The 21,656-nt window shown below is 48.8% G+C and overlaps 2 protein-coding genes across 6 annotated transcripts; one reads left to right on the top strand and one right to left on the bottom strand.

The window, feature by feature from the left end:
- Window positions 1–3,292: 3,292 nt before the first annotated feature.
- DMRTC2 (DMRT like family C2) lies at window positions 3,293–8,756 on the bottom strand. 3 transcript variants are annotated; one of them, XM_043598740.1, is made up of 9 exons: window positions 8,721–8,756; window positions 7,369–7,596; window positions 7,125–7,282; window positions 6,774–6,850; window positions 6,314–6,497; window positions 6,046–6,172; window positions 5,213–5,273; window positions 4,883–5,057; window positions 3,293–3,851 (listed from the first exon to the last, which is right to left on the bottom strand). In XM_043598740.1, the coding sequence occupies exons 2-9, from the start codon at window positions 7,590–7,592 to the stop codon at window positions 3,739–3,741; spliced, it is 1,119 nt and encodes a 372-aa protein (XP_043454675.1). In that variant the 5' UTR covers window positions 7,593–7,596; window positions 8,721–8,756; the 3' UTR covers window positions 3,293–3,738. The 3 variants fall into 3 exon arrangements, with proteins under 3 accessions (XP_043454675.1, XP_043454673.1, XP_043454674.1); XM_043598738.1 differs by lacking the exon at window positions 8,721–8,756 and adding an exon at window positions 7,794–7,917; XM_043598739.1 differs by lacking the exons at window positions 3,293–3,851; window positions 8,721–8,756 and adding exons at window positions 3,921–4,220; window positions 7,794–7,917.
- A 287-nt stretch (window positions 8,757–9,043) lies between these two features.
- Window positions 9,044–14,748, top strand: LYPD4 (LY6/PLAUR domain containing 4). 3 transcript variants are annotated; one of them, XM_043598737.1, is made up of 6 exons: window positions 9,044–9,270; window positions 12,583–12,627; window positions 13,061–13,246; window positions 13,444–13,593; window positions 13,920–14,246; window positions 14,485–14,748. In XM_043598737.1, the coding sequence occupies exons 3-6, from the start codon at window positions 13,180–13,182 to the stop codon at window positions 14,685–14,687; spliced, it is 747 nt and encodes a 248-aa protein (XP_043454672.1). In that variant the 5' UTR covers window positions 9,044–9,270; window positions 12,583–12,627; window positions 13,061–13,179; the 3' UTR covers window positions 14,688–14,748. The 3 variants fall into 3 exon arrangements, with proteins under 3 accessions (XP_043454672.1, XP_043454671.1, XP_043454670.1); XM_043598736.1 differs by lacking the exon at window positions 12,583–12,627; XM_043598735.1 differs by lacking the exon at window positions 12,583–12,627 and having other exon boundaries at window positions 9,045–9,726.
- The last annotated feature ends 6,908 nt before the right edge of the window (window positions 14,749–21,656 follow it).

The raw sequence follows: 21,656 nt of genomic DNA, 5'->3' as shown, positions 1-21,656 counted from the left end.
TTTGAGGACAGGAAGTTGTTCATATTGTGGTGAGGGGAGAGGCAACATTAGAGTTTATCAACTTTGTAGGAAAAAAAAATTCCTAAGGAATCAGACAGAATGTATTTAGTTATTTATTCTGAGTTCCCAGAGAGGAACTCCCTGAGAGTTCCTGAGAATAAGTACTGCTCCCTGAGAGTACTAAGAGGGGGAGACATAGAGGCACAAAGCCAGACGCAGCTCAGGGTGATCAGGCCTGTGGATGTAGGAATGTAGGGAACTTGGCCCGATCTGTTTATAGGAGACATTAAGTCAGATGAAAAGGAGGAATCTTGCTTTTGGGGAGAGCTCAGGATGTCATTAGGGCCCAGGCAGGGTATGGGTTATAGGACTGTGTTTCTGAGAACATATGTTGGGGGCTGCAGAGCCAGCTACACAAGGGGCTGGGGGAGCAGAATGAGGCCTGCATGGACCAGGTAATGAGGGTCTGAGTAGAAACTGGATGGGGTGGGTGATAAGATGTCGGTTCTACACTGAACGAGGACTGTGGTCACGTGTGGACCAGGTTCACGTAGGGCTGAAGTGAAGGGAGGAGCATCGATTCTCAAAAGGCAGAATGTGAAATGAACTTCTGAAGTAATACGTGGGTGACTGGTGGGATGGGGCAATCTTGTTTGGACAGAGGGATGGTGCCTCAGATTTGGAACCTCATTGGTTATTTCTGCAGAACGTCAGGGTGGTACACAAAAGGCGCTTAGAAGGGGGATGAATCATGCACTACCCTATTGGACCTGGGTGGCACCTTTCCTCGCCTTGCCATGGGAAGTGGGAAAGTGGCAGCACATGGAACAGTGCTCACAGCCCACTGACTCTAATCTCTAAGGGCTGCTCACAGGCCAGGAACCCACTGGCTCCCTACAACCACAGCAGACGAAGACGGCTGCATCCAAAGAGGCAGTGACCGAGAGGAGCAGGAACAATTCTGAAATCTGCCCTTTTCCCCAGGGCTCACTCCTGCAGAGTCTCCACCCTCTCCCTCAGGCACCAATGGGGAAGCGCTGACAATGTGATAGACAAAGTAGGCCTAGCCAATGGCGTGAAAAGCCCTAAGGATCTGGCTGGGAGGGGAAGTGGACTGCAGAGAAATAAGAAGGGCCAGAGAAGAGTGGCCTGCCCCTAGCTCCTTCGCCCAGTCCTCTCTTTCCCCACCTTCTCATGTCATCCCTTAACCCCACATTGTACTTTCTCATTTACTCTTCCCAGCTGTGTGACCTTGGTGTACTGGGACCTTTGGTCAGCCCTGAGTAGCAGGGTCTCAGGCATCTTTCCTGTTGCAACGCTTCCCTTCTCCGCGACTATGTGGGCTTGGTCATCTGTCACTTGAGAGAGCAGGGCCCAGCAAGGCTTAGGCAGGTCTATTAAGGAGCAATCATATATCTAAGTTATAACAAGGGGAGGGAAGGAAAGAGTGAAGCAGGCTTTCCTCCTTTGATTATCTTGTGTTGAGTCCTGAGAAGTGTTGCAGATTTGTTACCCTGTAATGTTAGGCAGTAGAAGCAGCCCATCTTTTCAAGGCTCCAGACACAAAAGAACAAGCAGTGACTGAATGCCATCACCAGCAATCATCTTGGATAAAAAGAGGAGTGTAAGTGGCCTCAGGAAAAAGAATCAGTGATCAGGCCTGTGCCTTGCGCTTTCTGTCTGCTGCTTCTACGAGTGGAGACGGGGATGGGGATCTCCAGGTGTTCATATCTTTGGAATAGCTCAAGAGGTCTTCATGTGCGGAATGGTTCGAGGAGAAGGACTTGACAGCAGCGGACAAAGAAACATGCAGGTACGACCTGCTTATTATCTAAGGATACCTTGAGTAGAAAAATAAAAGACTTTCTGAAAAACCCTTGGGCTCATGCCTGTCTGCTGGAGTCCTGAATCTTTCACTCTGTTTTATAAAAATTACCTAATTGATTTAGGGCTTGGCAAGGAGAAGGAAACTTCCTCCTTTATTTGCCTAGAAATTTTCCCTAAAATAGTTGGGCAAGTTACTTTCTCTCTTTAAACTTGTTCTTGGGGCACCTGGGTAGCTCAGTTGGTTAAGCATCCAACTCTTGATTTCGGCTCAGGTCATGATCTCATAGTTTGTGAGTTCAAGCCCTGCATCAGACTGTGTGCTGACATCACTGAGCCTGCTTGGGATTCTCTGTCTCCCTCTCTCTCTCTCTCTGCCTCTCCCCTGCTCATGCTCTATTTCTCTCTCTCAAAATAAACTTTAAAAAAATAAATAAAAAATAAACGTGTTCTTTATTTGTAAAATGGGAGTAATCATGCATGGCTTACAGAGTTGCTGTGAGCATGTATGTGAATCACATACAGTGGGGTACTTAATAAATGGTAATAATGTTCTCTTACCTTTCATAGGTCCTTCAAAATGTAGACACATGAATCTCCCTAGTTCAGATAAAGCCCTTGAAAAAGGCTAACTTGATTCTTCCTATTCTCATTGGCCTCAGTTTCCCCATTTAAAAAAATGTTACATTATGTTAGCATTATAGGTATTCCATTTGGCCAAAACTGGCCTGAAGATATGTTTTGTTCAGCTCACCTAGAATTTAAAGAAGAAAACTGAGCCAACACTTGAAAATTAATATGTTTTATATAGAAATTCAGTTTTCCAGCTTCTCTTAAGGAATCAGAAATTGTGGCAATAGTCACATTCCTGCCTGGCAACAATCCACTAAGGCCCAAAGGAGGCTGCCCTCTCTGGTATGGCATGTATTCTGTTTTCTAGGGCTCATCTAGCTTTCTGTACTCACTTAAATTTAAAAAAAAATTTTTTTTGAGAGAGAAAAGCAGCATGAGCGGGGGAGGGGCAGGGAGAGGGAGACACAGAATCCGAAGCAGGCTCCAGGCTCTGAGCTGTCAGCCCAGAGCCTGACGCGAGGCTTGAACTCACAAACCACGGATCATGACCTGAGCTGAAGTTGGACACTTAACTTACTGAGCCACCCAAGCACCCCTCTTTACTCATTTAAGTGATGGGCTTGGCCTTGTGTGCATTTCAATTTTTAGCCCTCTGGGCAGCTGGAAAGTGTCTATGCCCGGCACAGGGCAGACACTTAATTGTTGAGTCACTGAATCTCCCATCTCCCTCTACCAATCTGTCTTATCGAGCCATAATAAGAAATCCAAGTTTGTATTTATTTATGGTAGTTACTGGATAACAATTTTCAGTTTGAAAAGTGAACTGAACAAGTCCTTTATGTCAATCAGAATAGATTAGGTTAGGCTTTGGCAACAAACACTCCCTAAGTCTCAGTGGCTTAAAACAACAAAGGTTTATTTTTCGGTTACTCACCCAAACGTAGACACAAAATGAAAATACCCTCCTGTTTTTGCACGCATGGAGACAGACATAAGTGCACAAGTACGTACAGAATCACATGTCAAATATTCTGGAACATGAACTCATGCAAAAACCTATTTAGATACTTGTTAGCTTAAATTGCATAACTCTCACTTTGTTGGGTATTTAAAAAGGTCCCCGGACCTAAGTGGGTAAGAGGATATCCACTTTCAGTCAAGGAAATACCCACACTACAAAAGGAACCAAACGCTAACAAAGCACAATAAAGCTTAAAAAAAAAAAAGCCGGAAGCTTGCACTATATTATATTCCATGCATAAATCCAGAGGCAAAATACCAAATATGCAGTGACTGCAGGCTCTTGCCCCTTGCTCAAGTGAGGTCTCAACCTCTGGGCTTCTAGCTTAGGAGGGAGATGGAGCCCAGATGCCCAATATGCAGAGCTACGGAGGGGGCTGGGCTGGGGCGGAGAGAGGGGCCAACAGGCTGGAATCCTCTTCCTCCAGCAGGAGCTATAAGCAAGAAGGAAGGGGGTGGGACTAAGTCACATCCATTTCCTTTCCCAGCAATCCCCTCTACCCCACCCAATCCAGGCCTCATCCTTGTTCACCTGGCTCATAGCAAACACTTCCTCCTCCCCGATTTTCCCACCTTGCCTCTCAATCCCTCCATCAAGCCACCAGACTTGTCTTTCAAAGCTCAGGGTATCTAAATATGTCCCTGCCTAGCTCAGAAACATACCCTGGCTCCCCTTCATGCACAGTGGCTGCTCTAGATGCCTAAGCCTGGCATGCCACACCTCCATGATCAGAAGTCTCTCCAGCTTCATCTCCTTCATTCCAGCAGTTCTTCCATGCACGTTTCCTCACTCGTACCCATGCCTAATTCAACATTTTGGACAGGAAGATCTTCAGCCTTCCCTCTCTGTCCCCATAAGTCTCATTCCTCAAGATTTTTCTAGTTCTTTCCAGGTTTGTCACTGATTTTTAGTTTTATTTATTTAAGTGATCTCTATACCCAACATGGGGCTTGAAGTCATGACCCCGAGATCAAGAGTCGGACACTCTACCAACTGAGCCATCTGCTCTGTCACTGAGCTTTGTGAAGGCATCCAGTTTCCCCAAGTAAAATGGAAGCTCCTTGAAGGCAGTTATCGGATCTCCTTCCACGCCAGACCCTTGTTACTTCTTCAGCCCTCTCGAGACAACAGCAGGCAGCATAGGTCTAGAGAGCGAGCCTTGGGCTGAAGTCTGCCACTGTCTTGCGCATGCCCTTGGGCAAGTCCCTGCCTCTCTCAGGGCCTCATTTTCCTTGACATCAGGGCACTGGACATTTGCTTTTTGAGCACGAAACTAATAAAATTAATCCACTGAACAACTCTCAACTGCAATTTCCAGAAGCTAGGTTGAGAAGCTTGGGGCCTGAGTCTGAAGATGTTCAACCTGCTGACCCCCCTGATCTCCTTGGTTAGTCCCTACTTAATTCTGGTACCTCCATTTCCCAATATCTCTATCCCATCGTCTCCTTTCAGGGAACAGGTTACCTGGTGGGCCACAGGGGTGGAGCAGGGAGATCCAGGCAGGGTTGGGAGGAACAGAAGAGGTCAGGCGGGGAGCCTGGGAAGAATCTTTCAGACCCACAAGAGCCTCAGCTGCCTCCCGCTGCAGCTGCCGCTCTGAGGGGGCAGAGGTCCAGGCTAGGCGAGAGGCTGCAGGCGCCTGCAAAAGAAAGGGAGAGAAACAGACTGGGAACCCCCACTTCTGCCCACCCTCCAAGTGCTCTCTCAGCCCCTGGTTACTTCACTATCCCCTATGTTCCCTTCCCCTGGCTCAACTTCCTCCCAGGGTCCGGGATCCCACTTTGGTCCCAGGACCTGTGGCTGCAGCAGAAGAGGGTCTGGGGTGCCACAGGGCTGGAGTATCAGAGTCGAGCATCTAGAAAGAAGAAGAGAAGATGCCAAGGGGATTAAACACATGGACAGACATGTACACACGGGAGAAAGGGCAGGATTTTGCCATATGCTGATCTGAGAGTCTGAGTGCCTGGGGGGTCATTAGGCTTTGTGGACTTGGGCAAGTCCTTTCCCCTGGCTTGGCCTGCTTTGTTTTCTATGAAATGAAAATATCTGCCAGCTTCTTTCCTCCAGCGCTACTGTGCCGATTATGGGAAATCATTGATGTCAGTTTTTAAAAACATACCAAACATTGGGAGGGACTGGGATGACTGTTCCTGCCCTACCAGAGTCTAGTTTCCCTCCCCAATCCCCATGGAACTTGAGGAACGGGTTGGGACCCCTTGAAGAAGCCTTCCCTAATGGTCTCTGGCCTCTATCTGAGGCCTCTGAGGCTCTCACCATCGTGCCCCACCCCCCATTTCAGCGGGCAATTCGACTCCATCTTATCTGTTTAAGAGGATTTAATAGCCCCTATTTGTCCAAGGCCAGGGCTTGTGCTAGGTGCATTCCATACATCGTCACTAATGCTCATGACAACCCACAAAGAAAATTATCGTGTCTCCAACTTCCTGATAGAAAACCAGGTTCAGGGAGAGTAAAGATACTTGTACAAAGGTTCATAGTAAGGCAATGGCAGAGCTAGGAGAGCTCCTCTTCACAAGGTCTAAGACCTTATCTTCTATATCATCTGCTGTGATGTCCAGAACAGGGTCAGGCATATGATAAACGCGTGTTCTTCCCTTCCTACTCACGTGCGGGGCAAGGCAGAGGGCCCTTGGGATTCTCTGGAAAGAGGAGCCATCAGTATCGGGCAAGATCCTGGGCAGGTTGGGCGGGGTCCATGAGTGGGCAGCCGGAGGGAAGTGCCAGGGTCAAAGTCTAATGAGGGTAAGAGAATGCAGGAGGGTACAGGGGTTAAAGGTCATGGCTTCTATCTTCCTTCCTACCCTGTCCTCTTCTCTTTCTGATACAGTGGTACAATGGCATTTAAACATCTGTTGAATGTTGAATTCGTCTTACCAGAAAAGGGATGCAGAGGGACAGTAGGTTCTTGGTATAGCAAGCGGTACACCACTGGGGGTGGCATGGAAAGGCCTGGAGGAAGCCAGTGTCCAGGAGCCCAAGGGCCTGGGGGCATTGGAGTCCAGGACAAAGGCAAGGCTTCTGGGGGACGGCTGAGCAGCAGAGGCCCCTGGGAGTTATCCTGCAAGGGCAGAGAGCACAGGTTGGATTCAGGTACAAGCTTGGGGAAAGAATGAGTATGTTCTAGGATGGGGACAGGACCTCAAAACTTTAGACTTGGAGGGCTGTAAAATTCCACTCTCTCATTTTTTGCCCACAGAAGAGAAGTGATTTGCCCGGAGATCATATTACAAGTCAGGGCTAAATCTAGAACCCAAGTGTTGAGGGCACAGAGGAAAGGGCCTGGGCAGGGGCTAGTGTAGGAGTCACTTCCCCCCACGGCCCAGGTTCTCCTTACCTTCCCAGGGGGTGTCAGTGCCAGTGGGACTGCCCCATGGGGCGTCTGAGGCTGGGGTGCTATGTTCTCCTTTCCAGCTATAAAGGACCAGGGGGAGTTTTGATGAGCCCTTTTTCCTGACCCCCATCCCACACCAACTGCAAACTGAGTTTTTATCTCCCCATGACCCTCCCTGTGACCCTTTTCTATCCACAGATCTCACTACATACTCCCAATGATCACATTTTAAAGTTGGAGAGACTGAGGCCCAGAGAGTAGAAACGCTTTGCCCAAGGTCACACACTAATCCAATGGCAGGTCTGGGACTGTTTTCCACCCCAAACCCTGCCCCATCCCTGGCCAGACACTCACAGGGGACCCCTGGTCGAGTGGCTCCCTTCTTGGCATGGCTAGGAGCTTTGGGAGGGGCCGCCTCTCTCCTCATGAGTCCCTGAGCCAGGTGCCTCTTTAGCTGTGCCTCCTGTTGCCTGCGCAAGGCCACCTGGGCAGCCATGACCCTTCGGCGCTCCCTAAAATGGGGGGTGAGAGTCAAAAGTTAGCCTCCCTTTAGATGAGGCCCATCATCTTCCCTTCCCTGGATCTCCTTCATACTTACAAGATGAGGACACATTTGTGACACTCGCAAGTCTGAAAGAGGCACAGGCGCTTGTGGCCCTTGAGGTGCGCAGTGACGCCGTGGTTTCGGCAGCGGGCGCAGGTTGGAGAGCGACTGACAGCTCTCCTGGGGATAAGCTCTGTGCCCGGGAGGGCTCTGGGCTCATCCCCAGTGGCAGAGTCTGCGGCGCAGTGGTGGGCAGCAGGCACTTCCTTGGCTTCCATGGATCTAGAGGCAGGACTGGAAGGTCAGGGTGGCCACATGGGCCCTCTCCCGACCAGCCCTCCTGCCCCTGGGAGGCCACACCTGAAGGGGTTTCCATTGCTACCCGTCTGTGGACTCAGCTTTCACCTTGCTTCCTCCCTGGCTTTCTCCCTTCTTCACCCACTGCCTTCCTCGAGCATCCTCCTTCCCAGAAGGCTCACCGTCTTGCCAGGCGCCCCTCTTCCCACTCCCTTCTTACATATTCCTTCAACGCAAACCGTACTCTATGCTGCTCGCCTGTGCTTTCCCCGCGCCCAAGTCCCACGTTCATTCTCATTCACGGCCCCTTCTCTCCCCCCCACCCCCAGGGATTCTATACCCCCTTCCCCCCACTGCCCCGATCCGATGATGTTTCCTGCCATCATCTTCGGCAACTATCATCCTTCCCTCGTGCGTTTATCCAGTTCCTGCAAATGTTTGTGCTCCCCGTTCAATTCTCAGCCTCACGTATGTCCCGCGAGGCAACGTTCGCCTTGCCCCCCTTTTACATCAGAACACTCTCTTGATCCCACCCCACCCCGCGATTACTTTCTTCTTAGAGATTCCTCGCCCCCCCCCCGCCCCCCCCCGCCCCCCCCGCCCCCGCTTTCAGGAATGATTGTCATCCACTCCACAAACGTTTACTGAGCCCCTTCCAGGTGCCAGGCCCCAATCTCGGTCGCAGGCCCCCTCCTCCCGGCACGGAGTCCCCTCTTGCACCCACAGGCGTCCAAAGTCGGACGCCAACCCTGTGATCAATGCCCCGGCGCTTGGGGCGCCTTTGCCCGTTCCCAGCAACCGGATCTCATGGACCGCCCCCCCCCCCCCCCGCCAGCCCACCTCCCCGCATGCACCACCGCCTCGAGCGCCTGCTGCCCGCGTGCACCCCCTTTCAGAAGCTGGGCCTTCGGCCTGTCCCCGCTCCAGGGTCCCAGGGAGAGGGCAGGGCACGGGGAGCGCGCCGAGGGGCCCCGTGAGGTGGGGGAGGGGAGGAGAGGGGAGCGAGGAGCGCGAGGGGGAGGCGGGGGAGGGGGCCCAGCGCCAGAGACAGGGCGGAGAAGGGGCAGGGAGGGGCGGGGTCGTGTTCGCGTCCTCGCCCCCGCGGTTACCACAGCCTCGAGCGAGCGAGCAAAGTCGGACTCAGTCAGGAGGACGCGAAAGGACGCGGTGAGGGAGCGGCGTGAGGAACGGCTGCGCTCGCGCCGGTTTTCCCGCCCCTTCTCACAAGGACCAATGAGCGTCAAGCGTCGCCTCACGCCACCGAGGCAAGCGACCAGTGCGCTTCAAGATCCTGCACTGACGGCCCGCCCCTTACCTCCAGGCCTCTTCTCCCCGCGCCAGACTGTGAGGCCAGCCAATAGCGCGTCGAGTTGAGTCTCGGCACACACACCCCCCCCCCCCGCAATTCCCCCGCCCCTTGCGGCTTGCCTTCCCGGATTGTTAGTCCCCTTTTCGGAGAGGTGGCCAATGGGGCGTCGAGTACTGCTCCCAGGATGAGGCTGGCCCTGCCCCCCAAGAAACGGCTATCTGGGTCCCGCTCCCAGGCGTTGACTGGGACCTGCCTGCGCTTGCGCAGTCTCACCCTCTAGGCTGCACAGTGCGGCCTTCCTTTTGGCGTTCCTGGCTTCGACAGGGCGTTTCCTCTTCGCTGTGTGGACGGTCGTGTTTCTTTCACTTTTCTCCCTGTGCCCCAACTCCCGATCTACCCTTCTCTTTTTTATGTGTTCCCCCTCCTGTCATTTTCCCGCTTCCTTCCCTTATCCCATCCCTTTCTGTGTCTCTCTTACCGTCCGTTTCGGTGTTGATTTTCCTAACTCCTATTTTCCCCATTCTCTTGGAGTTTCTCTCTGCCTGTCTGTCCTCCTGATTTTCGGGCCCCCTTACTCCGCGTTCTTAATTTCCAAATAGCCTGGCCCAGTTCCCCACCCCCCCTCCCCCTCCCCCGCCCATCCTTCGCTTTCTTTCTGAGACGCCCACTGTAGTTTTTCTGTCTTCCTAGACATAGACACCCTCTCCACCCCCCCCCCCCCCCCCGTGTGCATCTCGCTCCCTGATTTCACCAGAATTCATCAGTTTCATCTGGGCTCCACTCTGTAATCATCGCCTGCCTTCTCGGTGTGTCTCACAATTTCCCTCCCACCCTCTGTTTTGTCCCCTTCTCGCTGCGCATCCTGCCCTGTCTCCTATCCCCCCACCCCCTCACCCCCCCCCGCCCCCAGAACCACATCTTTGTGCCCCAGGCCTCATTTTCCTGCCTCTCCTCTTGTGCTTTCTCTGCTGCACCTCTTGACTCCCTTGCACGGTTCCAGTCCATCAGTTTACCCTTCCTCCTCTGCATGGTTTCTCTTTTGTAGGGATGGTATCTCCTCTGACTACCTCTCTATCCTCTCCATCCTTTTTCCCTGAGGATTTCATTCCACTCTTTTTTGAGTGTGTCTCCACCTGTGCTCAGATTTTTGGGTCCTGTCGTTTTGCATTCCAGGCTGGTGTGTGCCATCTTTTCTGATTGGCCCAACCCCTGTGTGTGCTCCTTCATCAGCCTTCATTGCCCCTTCCTGTGTCCCATCTTTTCTGTGAGTCTTAGTCCCTTTGTTTGCCACAGACTCCTGTGTTACAGAGCCTGTGTGCCAGGCATTCTGGACAGAAGAAAAGGGTTGCTGATGTGACCTCTAGCTGGACTGCTGTGCAGGGGAGCCGTACTAGACAAAGTTGCAAAGATTGTTTGGGGCCAGTCTGGGGTGGGGAATGTGGGGTGCGGGAGGCTTGAATGCCAGCTAGTGAGGTTGGCCTTGTTCCTTTAGATAGTGGAGAGACAGGGAAAGACCGGGGAATGGACATTTATGGAAAGCTTAGTTCTTGCCTGGCACTTTATGTTAATAATCTTACTAATTTTCAACAGTACCTTATGAGAGGTATTATTAATCCAGTTTATGGATGAGTTCAACAACTTGCGCAAGATTGCACAGCTAGTCAGTGCAGGGGTAAAGATTCTAACCTTGCTCTACCTTTGAGTCCAAAGCCTATGAACTTTGTACCACCTACATTGTTTTCGTTAGTTTTTCCAGTAATCATCATTCTCCACTTTCATCCCCTAACCCTCCTGTGGGCACTCACTTCAGGTGGCTACTGGGTATCTTTTGGTTCATGTGTGTGCTTGCAATATGTGCAGTGTCTTATGTGCACGTGTTTTTTAAAGTGTGTGCGTATGTATGTATGTATGTAGTTTCTACGCCCATTGTGGGGCTCGAATTCACAACCCCGAGATCAAGAGTTGCATGCTCTCCTTTTCTAACTGGGCCAGCCAATGCCCCTCTGCATGTGGTTTTAGCTTACGCAAGCAATATTGTGTTATTATGTAAGATAACCAGCACTGTGCTTTTTTGATCCATCCACGTGCATATTATGTGTACATCTCATCAGTTTCTTTTAATTGCTGCATGATATTCCACGGTTGGCATCCCCTGCAGGTTGCGTGTTCACTAAGTCTCAGGGAGGGATGCCCACAGTGCTCTCGACTCACCATCTCCCTGATAATGCTGCATCATTGTATACATTCCTTTGTGGATGAAGGTGGAGCTCTTTATTATGTCATACCTAGGATATAGTCGTAACGGGTATTTGTAAACCTAATTTGACTCAGTATTGCCAGACTCCTCCCCACAACACTGCTTTGGGGCTGAAGCATCTATCAGAACTCTCAACTCCTTTATTCCTCACGGTCCGGAAGAAGGTCCTGTCCCCCTCCCAACGAACCCACGAGCAGCAGTACACAAAAGTCCCTGCATCCCCACATTGCTGCCAACACTTAATCTTCTTCCGGCTTTCTGGTTCTTTGCCAGCCCGATAGATGTACAGTTTGATAGACTGCATTTCTCTGGTTATTGTTAAGCTCGGGTGTCTTCACGTATTTCTTAGCCTCTCTGGTTTGCTCTTCTGAGAATTGTCTCTTCCTATGCTTGGCCCATATTCCTACTGGGGTTACTCTCTTTTTCTTTTCAATTTGCCAGAGATCCTTGGCCATTTTCATTGCTTTAAGGCATTGCGTATACTCTTCATATGCCAATCTTGACATTTCATATTATTTTAGAAATTAATCCACTTCCTCTGGGTGTTCTAAAGATTTTATTTTATTTTTTAAGTCATCTCTCTACCCAACGTGGGGCTCGAACTCACAATCCCAATGACAAGAGTCGTGTGATCTACCGACTGAGCCATCCAGGCACTCCGACTTCATCTCGGTTTTCAAATTTATAAATGTAGAGTTCTTAATGATACTTTTATTTTTTTTAATTTTTTTTCAACGTTTATTTATTTTTGGGACAGAGAGAGACAGAGCATGAACGGGGGAGGGGCAGAGAGAGAGGGAGACACAGAATCGGAAACAGGCTCCAGGCTCTGAGCCATCAGCCCAGAGCCCGACGCGGGGCTCGAACCCACGGACCGCGAGATCGTGACCTGGCTGAAGTCGGACGCTTAACCGACTGCGCCACCCAGGCGCCCCGATACTTTTATTTTTTAAAAACATCCTGTTACTTCCTATTTTTCATTTTGTATTTTATTTGCATCGTCTCTTTTTCTCCTAATTAGATTTGCTGGAGAATTATCTTGTGGATCTTGTCAAAGAATGTTAGTTTCCTGCAATAATTTTTATTGTTGCTGCTGTTTTCTAATTCACTGGTTTCTGCCGTTATCTTAATTTCTATCCTTTTTTGGGGGGGGGGAGCAGGGGATGCTTTGTTGCTCCTTATACAACTTCTTAAGTTAACTCATGATCATATTTTTTAACGATCCTGTTTCCTGATAAAGGTATTGAAACTATAAATTTACTTCTAAATACTGCTTCAGTTGTGTCCCAAATTTTGACTTGTAGTTGAAAAAAAAAAAACCCCAGTTGATTTTGAAATGATTATTGGCTCACAAGAAGTTGCAAAAGTTGTAAACCCGTAAATACTTTCTCTCACTTCCCCACAGGGACATCTTCTAGAACTGTAGGATGCAAACGTGAACTTGACATTGGTATAACACTCTTAACTAGACTGTAGACCTGATTAGGTTTCACCAGGTTTTACATGCACGTGTGTGCGTGTGTGTGTGTGATATGTACTAGGTTCATTATTACTCACTCCTGAATACTGATAAATATCCTTTTCAAACCCAAATCTATTTAGTGGTATTTCAGTGAGCTTCCGTACACACCTTTGCTGTTCTGGTCTCACTGTCTCTGGCTGGAGAGCAGCCTGTGTAACAGTGACTCTAATTAAGTCAGCATCTTTGCTCAGCCTCCAATGGGAGGACCTAAGCAGGGGAGAGTCATAACTTGAGAAGCTAACGTGGTGGGTTCGGGGCAGGTTGGAGGGGAGACTATGGAGATGGGAAGACCTGTGTCCCTGAAGGTCTCAGGGAGCCTATGTCACAAAAACTGACAATCAACTTTCTGCTCTCGAAACAGTGACCCAGAGGCAAGTGAACAGAGGATTCAGAAGCTAACTAGAACTGACCTTGATTGATACCTGGATTGAAATTGGTTCCAGATTGACCTCTAGCATCCGGGGACCCAGACCCAGGACCATGGGACCCCAGTACTTGAGCCCTGTGCATCTGCTCTGCCTCCTAGGGGCCGTCTCCACTCTGCCTCGTATGTCCTGCAGGGCTAGATGCTTTGGGGGCCCCCAGAGGGTGGGGGGCTGGATTCACATAACTAGGGGACGGAGGGCAGGCTATCTGGGTTCCTCGGGGGGACAGGATCTGTGGAGGCTGAGTTCTTGGTTGGCAGTTTGGGGGCTGAGAAAGCAACGTGAGTGGCACACGACTGGAAAGACATTCTCTCCTTAGGGGCTGGGGCTCTTTTGTGCTACGAAGCAACATCCTCGCTCTTCAGAGCTGTTTCTCTCCATAACTGGAAATGGCTTCTGATGAGGAGCATGGTGTGTAAGCTGAGTGAGGGCTGTGAGGAGACGCTGGTATTCATCGAGACAGCTGAAGGGAAGTGGCTCTGGGCTCCAGCGGGGTGTGGTGTGGGCTGGATAAGAGGGCAGGAAGGAGGTGGGCAGATCCCAGGAGGAGAGGGGCAATCTGGGAGAGGAGAAAAGGAAGGGACACAGGGGAGAGAGGAGCAGAGGGGCTCCTGTGGGGAGGGTGGGTTGAGGAGACACAGATGGAGACCCCGGGACCTGAGCCCCGTGCGGCTGAACACCTCAGCACAGCTGGTGATGGGACAGAATGAGCCAGAAGAGCGGGGTGCAGGGTGGGAGGGGGAACTCTGGGTGCGACCAACGACACTGATCAGAGCTCTCTAATCTGCTCCTCAGGGTCCAGAAGGGGAGTTGTGGGTTTTAAGGGCTGCAGCCCAGCCTCCTCTTACCCCCAGCAAGTCTCTTACCTCGTTTCACCGCCTGGACTGTCCGTTGCCTCCTACAGCCGCGTCTGCCGGTCATATCTCTGCAACAACCTCACCAGCTTGGATCCTTTTGTGAAACTCAAGGCCACCACTCCGAGGTCTACAGCATTTTCTTCCCATGGTTGCCCAACCTGTGTGGGCGAACACTCTAAGGACTGCCTCCCAAGTTTTGTCACCACTGATTCTTGCCCCTATGACGCCTCTCAGTGCTACAGTTCCACCTTAAAATTTCAGGCAGGTGAGAGAAGAGAAAGTTGCGTTAGTGCCTTCTCATCTCTCAGAGGGGCTGGAGGACTGAGAGGGGGTTGGGGCTGTGGGGAGCAGGCACGTGAACTCCCAAGGGGGGAGGAATAAGGTGCCTGGTACCCAAGTTTTTGGTGGAAGAACGGGTGTTCTGGTTTGTGAGGCGTGTCTGGAAGGAGGGGTGGGGCACTTGCATCCTGGAAGTGTCCCTAACTGCTCTGTCTTCCTCACAGGGCTCCTCAATACCACCTTCCTCCTCATGGGCTGTGCTCGTGGACATCACAAACTTTTAGCAGATTTTCACCATATTGGGAGCATCAGAGTGACCGAGGTCCTCAACGTCTTAGAGAAGGCCCAGATTGCTGGCGTAGAGCCCTCCAGTCGGGGTCCTGCTTGGGGCATCCTCTCAGGGCTTCTGCTTGCCTTCAGGGACTGACAGTCTGGCTGGACTGGACAACCCCCTTCCCATAACCCAGTAAAGTCACAGAGTTGCCTTTTTGCTTTGTCCTGTGGTCCATGAGGGTTGTGGAGACATGGGAGGTGTGGGGGGGGAGGGGCACGTGGTGGGCAGTGTGCGAGGTGAAGTGAGCAGAGGATGGGTGGGGGTGGGGAGCATCACTACCAAAGTGACCATGTCATGCCCAGCAGCCAGAGAGAGAGAGAGGACGTGAGCGGGGAAGGGGCAGAGAGAGGGAGATACAGAATCCAAAGAAGGCTCCAGGCTCTGAGCGGTCAGCACAGAGCCCGATGCGGGGTTCGAACCCACGAACGGCAGGAACATGACCCGAGCCAAAGTCGGACGCTTAACCGACAGCCGCTCAGGCCCTCCCCAAGTTTACTTTTTTAAGTTTGCCTTTTTAGTAATCTCTACGTCCAAAGTGGGGCTTGAACTCATAACCCTGAGATCAAGAGTCTCACACTCCAGTGACTGAACCAGACAGGCACCCCCATATTTCCAATATTCCAGTGTATGCTTTTGTTCTTCCGTTTTTACTGGTGTATCACCTCCTACTGTATCACCATGCATTTGTCGTCAATCATCCTTGGATTCCTGTCTCCCTCCCCTGCAGTGTTTTGATCCAGCAGTGGCTGCTTATGGATATTCTTTTACATGCCCCCTTATGCTTATGTGTAAGGGTTTTTCCTGGGTACACACCCAGGAGCGGTATGGCTGGGCTGTAAGGTCTGTTCAGCTTTAGGGCACAATGCCAAATTGTTTTCCAAAGTGGTGGTAGCAGTTATACATTACTAGCGACAAAGTAAAGAATTCTTTTTGATCCGCATCCCTCCGACTTTTCTGACTTTTTAATTCTTGCCAGTCTGGCGGCTGTAAAATGGCATCTCCCTGCAGTCTGAATTTGTGTCTCCCCGAATACTCGGCAGGCTGAGCTTCCTTTCATGGGTGTATTGGCTGTGCTTCTTTTGTAAAATAAAATTTTATGGGGGGTTTTTTTGGTCTGTTTTTCTATAGGGTTATTTATCTTTTTCTTTTTTTAAAAAATGTTTATTCATTTTTGAGAGACAGACAGAGTGCGAGTGGGGGAGAGGCAGAGAGAGAGAGAGAGGGAGACACAGAATCTGAAGCAGGCTCCAGGCTCCGAGCTGTCAGCACGGAGCCCGACGCGTGGCTCAAACTCACGAATTGTGAGATCATGACCTGAGCTGAAGTTGGTTGCCCAACCACTGAGCCACCCAGGTGCCCCTTTATCTTTTTCTTAAATTTATTTTTTTAAGTCTATTTATTTTGAGAGAGAGAGAGAGAGAGAGAGAAGGGGAGGGGCAGAGAGACAGGGAGAGTGAGAATCCCAGGCAGGCTCCATGTTGTCAGCCCAGAACATGATGTGGGGCTCGAACTCATGAACCATGAGATCGTGACTTGAACCAAAACCAAGAGTCGGACACTTAACTGACTGAGCCACCCAGGTGCCCCTTATCTTTTTCTCATTGATATATAGGAGTTCCTTATGTATGCTTATATATTAAGTGCTAATAGTCTGTCAGTTGGATGATTTGTCTTCATTTCTTATGGTATCTTTTCAAGAAGAGAGTTTCAATGTTGAATTTCTCAGTCTTCCAGTTTTACGGTTAAATCTTCTCATGCCTTGCTTAAGAGATACTCTCTTTTCTCCAAAAAGTTAAGTTTGGCTTTCCACATTTCAGTTCTTTTTTTTTTTTTAAGAAGACGGAAATCATACCAATTATATTTGCCAACCACGATGGCACAAAGCTAGAGATCAACAATAAAACAAAGCTGGGGGGCGCCTGGGTGGCTCAGCCAGTTAAGTGTCCAACTTCGGCTCAGGCTCATCTCACCGTTTCTGAGTTTGCGTCCTGCATTGGGCTCTCTGCTCCCAGTGCAGAGTCTGCTTCAGATCCTCTGTCTCTCTCTCTCTCTCTCTGCCCTTCCCCTGCTCTCAAAAGTAAATAAATATTGAAAAAAAAACATAGCTGAAAAATCTACAATGTAAATATTAAATATTTAATATGCAAATACCAAGCAACACACAACGGCACAGCCAACGGGCCAAATAAGAAATCAAGCAGCGGGGCGCCTGGGTGGCTCAGTTGGTTAAGCGTTCGACTTCAGCCCGGGTCACGATCTCGCAGTCCGTGAGTTCGAGCCCCGCATCGGGCTCTGGGCTGATGGCTCGGAGCCTGGAGCCTGCTTCGGATGCTGTGTCTCCCTCTCTCTCTGCCCCTCCCCTGTTCATGCTCTGTCTCTCTCTGTCTCAAAAGTAAATAAACGTTAAAAAAAAAAATTTAAAAAAATCAAGCGGCAAGTCTCAAAAGGAAAGAAGAAGAAAAGACAATATTCCATTCACATTTAGATTCTTAATCGATTTAGAATTGATTTTTGTGCCCCTTTGAGGTAGGAATCTACTTTCATTTTTAAAAATATGGGTAACTGGGGCGCCTGGGTGGCTCAGTCGGTTAAGCGTCCGACTTCAGCTCAGGTCACGATCTCGTCGTCCGTGAGTTCAAGCCCCGCATCGGGCTCTGGGCTGATGGCTCAGAGCCTGGAGCCTGTTTCCGATCCTGTGTCTCCCTCTCTCTCTGCCCCTCCCCCATTCATGCTCTGTCTCTCTCTGCCTCAAAAATAAATAAACGTTGAAAAAAAAATTTAAAAAAATATGGGTAACTAATTGCTCCTCCTCCTTTATTAAATAATTCTACCTTTCCTCATTTATCTGCACCAGCATCTTGGTTGTATATCAGAGTTCCACATCTGCATGGGTCTGTTTCTGGGCTCCCTGTTTTTTCCAGGGATCAATTTATCTACTCCTGTGCCAGCCCTACACTGTCTTAATTTTTATAACTTTTTTTTTTCAACGTTTATTTATTTTTGGGACAGAGAGAGACAGAGCATGAACGGGGGAGGGGCAGAGAGAGAGGGAGACACAGGATCGGAAACAGGCTCCAGGCTCTGAGCCATCAGCCCAGAGCCCGACGCGGGACTCGAACTCCCGGACGGCGAGATCGTGACCTGGCTGAAGTCGGACGCCCAACCGACTGCGCCACCCAGGCGCCCCGAATTTTTATAACTTTTTACTAAATCTTTCCACCTGAGAACGCAAGTCATTTCCCCCTTATACTTGCTCATCTTCAGGAGAATCTTGGCTTTCCATATAAACTTAGGTTCAGCTTGTAAGTTCCATAAAAACCCTGTTGGGATTTTGGTTTGAACTTCATTGAATAATAGCCAATTTAGGAGATGCTTTATGTACTTATGAAGCTGACCCTTTCTATCCATGAACATGTGACGTCTTTCCATTTAAGTCTTCCCTAATATTTTTCGGTAAAGTTTTTTTTTTTTTAATTTTATGCATAAGAGTCTGCACATCTTTTGTTAATTTATTCCAAAATGATCTATAGTGTTTGTTACTATAAATGGTTTCTTTTCATTTTTTATTATTTTTTTAAAGTTTATTTTTGAGAGCGAGAAAGTGAGAGAGCAGGGGAGGGGCAGAGAGAGGGAGAGAGAGAATCCCAGGCAGGCTCTACACCATTAGCGCCCCGCACTGGGCTCAATCTCAGGAACAGAGAGATAATGACCTGAACTGAGATCAAGAGTCCAACGCTCAACGGACTGAGCCCCCAAGGCACTCCGATGGTGAGCCACCTGTGTGGCTCAGTTGGTTAAGCGTCTGAGCCTTGCTTTTATCTCAAGTCATGATCTCTCGGTTCCTGAGATGGAGCCCTGCATGGGGCTCTGTGCTGACTGTGAGAGGCCTGCTTGGGATTCTCTCTCTCCCTCTCTCTCTCTCTGCCCCTCCCCTGTTCTCTTGCCCTCTCTGTCTCCCTCTCCAAATAAATAAATAAATAAATAAATAAATAAATAAATAAATATTTTTAAGAAAGGAAAAAAAGGACATTTTCTATTTGTTTCTAATTTATAGAAATGCAATAAATTTTGTACACTATGTTGATCTTAAAGTCAAACATCTTGCTATACTCTTTTATTATTTCTACCAATATGTTGACAGGCTTTGGGGCTTCTCTGTATAGACAATAATCACCCTATGAGTGATGACAGTTGATCTGTGCTGTCTGGGACATCCCAGGAGGACACTGACAATGCTGGACATCTTTGAGTTGATTTTAAATGTAATTCTGCCATTTCCCTATCAACAATATTTGCTGGGGTGCCTGGGTGGCTTAGTCGGTTAAGCCTCTGGTTCTTTTTTTTTTTTTTTAATTTTTTTTTCAATGTTTATTTATTTTTGGGACAGAGAGAGACAGAGCATGAACGGGGGAGGGGCAGAGAGAGAGGGAGACACAATCAGAAACAGGCTCCAGGCTCCGAGCCATCAGCCCAGAGCCCGATGCGGGGCTCGAACTCCCAGACCGCGAGATCGTGACCTGGCTGAAGTCGGATGCTTAACCGACTGCGCCACCCAGGCGCCCCAAGCCTCTGGTTCTTGATTATGGCCCAGGTTATGATCTCATGGTTTGTGAGATCGAGCCCCGCCTCCAGATCTGTGCTGGCAGCGCGGAGCCTGGTTGGGATTCTGCCTCCCTCTCTCTGCACCTTCCCTGCTTGCTCTCTCTCTTAAAAAATAAATAGAAACATTTTTAAAAGGCAAAAAAACCCCACCCCACAATATTTGCTGTTTTTTGTTTGCTTACTTGCTTTTTTTTGGTAGTTCTTTAAAGTTTTTTCCCAGATTTACTGAAATATAATTGACATACAATTGACATACAACATAAGCTGTACAATGTGATGATTTGATTCATCTATGTATTGCAAAATGATTATTACCACAGCGTTAGCTAACACCTCCATCACATCACATAATTATCATTCTTTGTTGGTGGTGCGATCACTTATGATCTACCCTCTTAACAATTTCAAATATACAATACAGTATCGTTGACTAAAATCACCATGTTGTACATAAGATTCTCAGAACTTATCCAACTTATATAGTAGCCCCCCTTGTCCATGGGGAATATATTCAGGCATCTCTAGTAGATGCCTGAAACCATGATAGTACTGAGCCTTATGTATACTATGTTTTTTCCTATGCATACATACCCAAATTAAGTTTAATTTATAAATTAGGCACAGTAAGATGTATAGATGTAAATATGTGCACATGTGTACCCACACATTTTTATTATATATATATATATATATATACACACACACACACACATATATATATATATATGATTTTTTGATGAATCATTTGAAAGTTATAGATACCCTAATACTTCACCCTAACTACCTCAGCCCGTATCTCATCAGAACCAGGACTTCCTCCTACACATCCACAGTCCTATTATCAAGCCCCCCAAATTTAATATTAATGCAAAAATGTAAACTAATATGACATCTATATTAGTGACCTATTACTGTTGTAACAAATTACCAGAAGCACAGTGGCTTAAAACAACACATTTGTTACCTTACAATTCTGGAGGTCGGAAGTCTGGCATGGATCTTGCTGGGCTAAAATAAAGATATTGGCAGGGCCACATTCCTTTCTCCGGGTTCTAGGGGTGGATCAGTTTTCTTGCCTTTACCACTTTCTGGAGTCTGCTGATAACTGCTTCATTTGTGGCCTCCTTCCATCTTCAAAGTCCAGAACAATTGACCAAGTTTTTCTCACATCAGCTCACTCTGACATTGATCTTTCTGTCTTCTTCTTTCACATTTAAGGACTCATGACGACGTCAGGCCCATCCCAGATAATCGAGGATAGTGTCCATTTTTTTTAAGGGCAGCAGATTAACAACCTTAATTCCATTGGTGACATTAATTCCCCTTTGCCATGTAATGTAGTATATTTACAGGCTCCAGGAATCAGGATTTGGATATCTTTGGGAGGACATTATTCTGCTCACCATAGACTGCCCATTGAATCCCAGAGATGGATGTAGAGACAGGAAGTAGATTAGTGGTTGCCTAAGACTGTGGGCATCTGGGGAAAGAGGGCATGACTGCTAATGGCTGTAAAGTATAAAAATAGTTCACAATTGATTCTGCTGATAGTTGAACAATTCTGTGAATTATATACTAGAAACCATTGAATTGTACACTTAAAATTTTTTAAAATTTTTTAACGTTTATTTATTTTTGAGACAGAGAGAGACAGAGCATGAACGGGGGAGGGTCAGAGACGGAGGGAGACACAGAATCTGAAACAGGCTCCAGGTTCTGAGCTGTCAGCACAGAGCCTGAAGCGGGGCTCAAACTCATGGACTGTGAGACCATGACCCGAGCTGAAGTCGGACGCTTAACCGACTGAGGAACCCAGGAGCCTCTATTACTACTTTTTTAAATGTTTGTATTATTTTTGAGAGAGAGAGAGATAGGGAGAGAGCACGGGGTAGGGGGAGAGAGAGAGGGCGAAAGAGGATCTGAAGTGGGCTCCGCACTGACAGCAGAGACCCCACGTGAGCTTGGGCTCACAAACCCTGAGAACATGATCTGAGCCGAGGTCAATCAACAGAGCCATCCAGGCGCCCCTCATTACATCTTTCTTACAGAGAATAGACATGGGCAGCTTCTTCAGCCCCAGGTTGAGACACTGTCCAAGGTGCTGATGTCCCCCAACTATGCCCAGGGCTTAGTTTGAGAGAGAGAGAGAGGGAGAGAGGCAGGGAAAGAAAGACACAGAATCCAAAGCAGGCTCCAGGCTCCCTAGCTGTCAGCACAGAGTCTGACACAGGGCTGAAACTTGTGATATCATGACCTGAGCTGAAGTTGAACACATAACTGACTGAGCCACCCAGGCATGAGAGAGGGAGTGACAGAAGGAGGCAGGAGAGGCAGAACCAGAGAGAGGTGATGTGGAAACAGGACACAGAGAGACTTCAATATGTTGCACTGCTGGTTTTGAAGGTGAAGGAAGGGGCCGCATCCATGGAAGGTGGGCAGCCTCCAACGGCACAGCTTGAA

This window comes from Prionailurus bengalensis, chromosome E2 (genome assembly GCF_016509475.1).
Source record: "Prionailurus bengalensis isolate Pbe53 chromosome E2, Fcat_Pben_1.1_paternal_pri, whole genome shotgun sequence".
NCBI classification, from domain to species: Eukaryota; Metazoa; Chordata; class Mammalia; order Carnivora; family Felidae; genus Prionailurus; species Prionailurus bengalensis.
The sequence above is the reverse complement of the archived record's forward strand: the minus strand, read 5'-3'. Positions and strand labels throughout refer to the sequence as shown.